The 6,830-nt window shown below is 33.7% G+C and overlaps 1 protein-coding gene across 1 annotated transcript in view; it reads left to right on the plus strand.

Moving 5' to 3' along the window:
- Positions 1–6,137, plus strand: part of LOC311296466 (protein NLRC3-like) — a 47,609-nt gene extending 41,472 nt beyond the window's left edge. Inside the window, exons 4-5 of the mRNA XM_084418275.1 lie at positions 1,873–2,046; positions 5,709–6,137. Of these exons, the coding sequence (XP_084274401.1) occupies positions 1,873–2,046; positions 5,709–5,883 (349 nt within the window). The 3' untranslated portion in view covers positions 5,884–6,137. The remainder of the gene's footprint in view (positions 1–1,872; positions 2,047–5,708) is intronic.
- The last annotated feature ends 693 nt before the right edge of the window (positions 6,138–6,830 follow it).

Raw genomic sequence — 6,830 nt, forward strand, 5'->3', positions numbered from 1 at the left:
CAAACTTTTATTTTGACTGGTTGTTTCTGTGTGTTTATGATATGACGATAGTTTTTCTCAAATGAAACGGTAAAATGCTCATGAAGTGACTCTGAGCGGCTCTGGAGATGAAGTTCATGCATTCATGTCCTCATATAGAGAGACGGCAAAAGCTGAAAACACTGCAAGCACCACGTGTGCTTCTGTGTGTGTGTGGTAAATAAAACTTCTGTCATTCATTCACACAGAGACATGCAGAACATGCAGGATTCTGTGCAGGTCTTTTTGCATTTTAATATTCACAGACACTAGTCTATATCATGATTTGATTTAAGTGTACTGACCTGCTTTTTATTTATTCATCAAAAATTTGACAAATTCTGTGAAATTTCGCATTATACAGTAAATTCCGTTTTTATGAATAGTTCCACCATTCTGTCCGCGTTTTCTTTATTGTAGAAATCATAGGGCCCTAGAAAAAATCCAACTAGAAGGACATTTAACAACTAATAATAAATGAACACACTTATTATCATGATTAATATCTTTCCAGAGATGGAATAAATCCTACTTCAGTAAGTAAACGTGTCCCTGTCCCCAAACATGCCAAAAATGTTGGTACTCAAAAGCACTTCCTTCCACGTTTTCTGCTGCGCATCGTTTATTTTTACCACAAACAAATGCGATCAGTCTGTGGCACTGCTGAGGCATTATTGAAGCCCAGGTTGTTTTGATAGCAGCTTTCAGCTCATGAGTGAGTGGTGGCTCTTGATGCACTGACTCCAGCTTCAGTCCACTCCTTGTGAAGCCCTCCCAAGGTCTTGAATCAGCTTCGCTTGACAATCTTCTTAAGGCTGCGGTCATCCCTGTTGCTTGTGCACCTTTTCCTGCCACACTTTTCCCTTTCAGTCAACTTCCCATGAATATGCTTCAATACAGTGCTCTGCGAACAGCTAGCCCTTTCAGCGATGACCTTTTGTGATTCACCCTCCTTGTCAATGATCGTCTTCTGGACAGCTGTCAAGTCAGCAGACTTCCCCATGACTGTGGTTGAGAGTACTGAACTAGACAGAGAGATACCCTGTATTTATACTGTATGAATGGTAATTTAATCACATTTGAAATTAAATATTTTAATATTTTGAGATAAAAGGGTTTTTATTTTATTTTTTGAGCTGTAGTCTGTAGTTATCGACATTTACATAAGGTTTGAAACATTTTGGTTTACATGTTATTAGTCTAGAATATATTACATTTTCACTTTATTAAAAAACTGATGAAAAATATTGCACTTTTTCACGATATTCAAATTTTTTGAGACGCACCTGTACATATATATTAGGGCTGCTTGATTATGGCAAAAATCATAATCATGAATCTTTTTGGTCAATATTGAAATCACAATTATTTAACATGATTATTGGTGGGTGAAATGATCAAAGTCTTATTTTATGATATGAGTAATTTTAACCCTCTGGGCCCTGGATGTGTTTTGACATGCCCTGACATTTGTGCTTATTTCTGTTACTTATAACATTTTCATGGCTAAAGTCTGATTACACTGTATTCAGCACAAACTCTGCTACCATAAAATGTGAGCAGCATGTTTGTAAAAGTGTGTAGTTTTCAGAAAATGACGTTTGTGCGTGGTTTGTGAAAACAAAAAATTTAAGACCCTGAAATAAGGCCTTAATAGCCCTATCAGCTGAATGGGAGGAGAGTAAAAGATTAAAAGAGTAAAAGAAAAGAAAAAGTTTTTTTTGGAACAACACAATCCAAATATACATAACAAAGGACAAAAAGGCACATTATTGAGCACACTGATCTCAAAAGAGAGACTTGAACAGTCACACACCTGTTTTTAATGATTTGTTTCTCATTTCTCCCGTTTAGGTTGGCATGCTGTAAGCTCACCAATCAGTGCTGTGAAATTGTGTCTTCAGTCCTACAGTCATCGAACTCCTCCCTGAGAGAGCTGGACCTGAGTAACAATGACCTGCAGGATTCAGGAGTGAAGCCGCTCTGTGCTGGACTGAATAGTCTAAACTGTCAACTCAACATACTGAGGTATTTGAGGGTCTGTGAAAAATAACCACTCAAGGACATATCATGGCAAACTTATTCTGAAATACTTTATTTTTTTACATCAATCTATACTCCAAATGCCATTATGCATATGTAATTAAATGCCTTTCTGTTTGGAGTTTGCATTTTCTCTCTGTGTTGGTGTGGGTTTCCTCCTTGCACTCCGGTTTTCCCCCAGAATACAGTAAGTGAATTGGACACAGTAAATTGCCCATAGTTGTGAATATATGTGTCTTTGTGTGAGCCCTGTGGTGGACTGGCCATCTGTCCAGGGTGTCCCTTGTATGTGGCCTTAGGCGGTCCCCATCCAACCTCACAGAGCATGAGAGGACCTGCACAGAAGAATGGGAGAAAATCCACATCATACCCAAAAAGACTTTAAACTGTAATCTGCACCAGATTAGGTGCTTTAAATAAGTACTGAGTTAAGGCTCTGTGTACTTAAGCAAAGTAAATATTTCAGTATCACAAATCTGTTTATTTTTAATTTTTTAATTTTTTGGTCATTATAAAGTGTAGATTGATGTCGAAAAAAATAACATAAAACACTATAGGCAGCATAAGGTTGCAAACATTTTTATAAATAAGTATTTTAATCATAATAATAATAATTAATAATAATAAATATTTTTTCAAGTTGGCGGCAATGGCTCTACGATCTATTTAGGCTTACGATGCTTTAAGTTAAATTGTTTTACTTTAGCTGATTTTAATTAATTAAACTGAACAAGAGGCAAAACTATTTTTTGAGTGTATGTTTGTTGTATAATGTTCTGAAATGCTTAATTTTTTCACATCAATCTATAATCCACATGCCAAATACTCCAAATAAAAGCAAACAAAACCTTTTTTCCTTCTTTGTCATTCAGAGCAGATTTCCTGTTGCAGAAACGAGTCATGACTATACTGCCCTCTATAGGTCTGGTGCAGTCATAGTGTGCATGTGTCGAATGTGTCCATCCTGAACTTTATTGGAAATTGTATATTGGGTCAATGTAACTCAGTTAAGTTAAAACGGCATTCCCTTGTTTTATGTTAAATAAACCTGACTGAATTAGGTTACAACAACAAAATTAGAATGTATTGTTAGAATCGGTTAGAAATACCTCCTTAAAGCACCAAGTGCACTTTCACTTTTTTATAGTGCATGTTTATGTAAAAAATAGCATATTTTCTAATGTAAAAATAAATAACTTGCTCATCATAAATGATATCCTCAAATGTATCAAGTCCCTCATAATGAAACGGAAACCACAGTTTTGCTCTTTTTCTGAGGTAAATTCTTCCAGGATTATTTCTCACCGCATTACAAATTTTAGAGTTAATGTGGACATGTGAATCTACTGTTGTTGAAACCCTGTTACTACCAACTGACGTATTTGCACGGGTTCACTGTTTATGTATTTCTATGTATGTGTGAAAAAGGAACAAAAAATAAGTAGTGGTAACTGAAATTGGTATTGATTTATATATATATATATATATATATATATATATATATATATATATATACAGTACCAGTCAAAAGTTTGGAAACATTACTATTTTTAATGTTTTTGAAAGAAGTCTCTTATGCTCATCAAGCCTGCAGTTAAAAAATAAAAAAAAATAAAAAAAACAGTAATATTATGAAATATTATTACAGTTTAAAATAATGGTTCTCTTTTTTAATATATTTTAAAATGTAATTTATTTTTGTGATGCAAAGCTGAATTTTCATCAGCAAGTACTCCAGTCTTTGGTGTCTTATGATCCTTCAGAAATCATTCTAATATGATGATTTGATACTCAGTTATTATCAATGATGGAAACAGTTGTGCTGTTTAATATATTTTTTTGGAATACTTTTTTCAGGATTCATTGAGTAAAACGTTAACAGCATTTATTCATAAAAACAGCATTTATTCAAAATAAAAACATTTCTAACAATATAAATTGTTATCATCACCTTTTATCAATTTAACGCATCCTTGTTGAATTAAAGTACTAATTTCTTTAAAAAAAATAGTTATTGTTCCCAAACTTTTGAACGGTAGTGTATATTGTTACAAAAGATTTCTATTCTAAATAAATACAGTTCTTTTTAACTTTATATTCATCAAATAATCCTGAAAAAAGTATCTCAGGTTATAAAAAAAAATATTAAGCAGCACAACTGTTTCCAACATTGATCATAAATCATCATATTAGAATGATTTCTGAAGGATCATAAGACACCAAAGACTGGAGTACTTGCTGATGAAAATTCAGCTTTGCATCACAAAAATAAATTACATTTTAAAGTATATTAAAAAAGAGAACCATTATTTTAAATTGTAATAATATTTCATAATATTACTGGTTTCTTTTTGTTTTGTTTTTTAACTGCAGGCTTGATGAGCATAAGAGACTTCTTTCAAAAACATTAAAAATAGTAATGTTTCCAAACTTTTGACTGGTACTGTATGTATATATATATATATATATATATATATATACACAAATACATACATACATACATACATATATAAATCCATTGAAGTATATCGGGGCCTTTACATTCATGTTCTTTGCAGACCTTTCTCAAAAACATCAGACAATGCATATAGTGCTCTAAAACACCAGTCTGTATTAATAATATTGTTTTTGTAATGATTTGTTTCTTATTTCTCCCCTGTTTAGGTTGGCACGCTGTAAGCTCACCGATCAGTGCTGTGAAATTGTGTCTTCAGTTCTACAGTCATCAAACTCTTCCCTGAGAGAACTGGACCTGAGTAACAATGATCTGCAGGATTCAGGAGTGAAGCTGCTCTGTGCTGGATTGAAGAGTCTAAACTGTCAACTCAACATACTGAGGTACTTGAGGGTCTGTGAAAAATAACCACACAAGGACATATCCTGGAAAATTTATTGTGAAATTATTCTTATTCCAGAATTATCTCACTGCATCCCAAAATTAAAGTAAATGAATATGATCATTCTGATGAAACGTGATGCATTTGAGTTGATGTGGGTGTTGACTCTGTTTGCATGAATGGCCTCAGATCATTACCATATGAATAGTGTGCGCTGTCTGTTGGCATGTTCACATTTGCTGGAAACTGACACGAGAGACAGTTACATCTCTCTCTCTCTTATACAGAGTATATAAACAGAGAATATTTGTTTTCATTTCGAATAGGATAATTTAAAAGTAGACACTTACATGTATCTACAGATATATTACTCTTGTCTGTGTGACAAATATTTGCAGAGTTTAGTTTTTTCTTTTTTGATGCACTGCAGAAAAAAAGTTCACAGACACGGCAGAAAACATCCTGTTTGTTTTGTTTTGATTGCAAGTGGACACAACTGAAAGTAAACTTTTTACAGTTTCGAATTATGTATTGCTGTATAACCATATTACCATAAATTAGTATTGTATTATGTGAAAAAGTCCATCAAAAGGTGCCGGTATGTCTGTCGACCCCAGAGGGTTAATTCTTTTAGATTTTATGGGTAAAAATAGAGTTTTTTTTATTTTGAAATTATAACTTACAATTAGATCCTTTAGCTAATTTGTATCTGATAATTTGCACATTTTACAACACTGTGATTTCATTAAAATCAATCAGAGGCCACCAGTAGATGAAGCACACTAACATGGACACTTACTGTTGTTGTAGATTATCTCAGTGTTTGGTGACAGAAGAAGGTTGTGCTGCTCTGTCTTCAGCTCTGAGTTCAAACCCTTCACACCTGAGAGAGCTGGATCTGAGCTACAATCACCCAGGAGAATCAGGACTGAAGCTGCTCTCTGATACTCTCAACCATCTGGACAAACTCAAGTATGTTAAGTAATATAACAATAATCCTGTCTGGTGTGATTGGTTTTGTTTTTTTAAAGGGTTAGTTACCAAAAAATGAAAATTCTTTCATTATTTTCTCACCCTCATATCGTTCCAAACCTGTAAGACTTTCATTCATTTTCAGAACAGAAATGAAGACATTTTTAATAAAATCTGAGATATTTCTGTCCCTCCATTGACAGTGCTACCACTTCAATGCTTCAAAAAGTTCATAAAGAGATTGTGAAACTGATCTATTTGAATTTAGTTTAATTCAGATATTCTGAAGAGACATCACTTTATATGATTAACAGATTTAATCAACTCTTTTATTCACATATACAATTCATCAACGCACACATCAGTTGTGTTAAACGGAAGCTTAGACATGCTTGCTTGATGTGTGAGAATGTGTGAGTTATTCTTTTGTTACGGAGCACGTTTGATCTTCTGCAAGAACCAATGAGGTTCATTCTCGTGTTACGCACACTGTTAACCCTTGCTGTAAAAAAAGGGCCAAATTCTGACAATTTCATACCATTTTCCATTAAAACAGTAATATACCGTAGAAAACAAAAATAGCCTACAGGAATATAATGTGAATTAACAGCGCTCAAAATCGTTAAGTTGCTCTTAATAACAAACACAGTGATGAGAAATCAGCAGTAAAGAAAGCAGCTCTGCTATTCGGCACTCCTGTCTAGTCATGTCATGATTGTTTATACAGCACTTTATACAATAGATTGGTTTAAAACCACAAATATCATATAATATCTGTCAAAACCATACCATTTTCCATTAAAACAGAAATCTACCGTAGAAAACAATGCATTCTTTGATATATTTGTCGTTTTCGAGAAAATAGCTTACAGGAATATACTGTGAATTAACAGTGCTCAAAGTCGACACTCTGAGGCTGTGTTCAAAATCACACCCTATACCCTCATTCACTATTCCCTG

This window comes from Rutilus rutilus (assembly GCF_951802725.1).
Source record: "Rutilus rutilus genome assembly, chromosome: 1".
Classification (NCBI taxonomy): Eukaryota; Metazoa; Chordata; class Actinopteri; order Cypriniformes; family Leuciscidae; genus Rutilus; species Rutilus rutilus.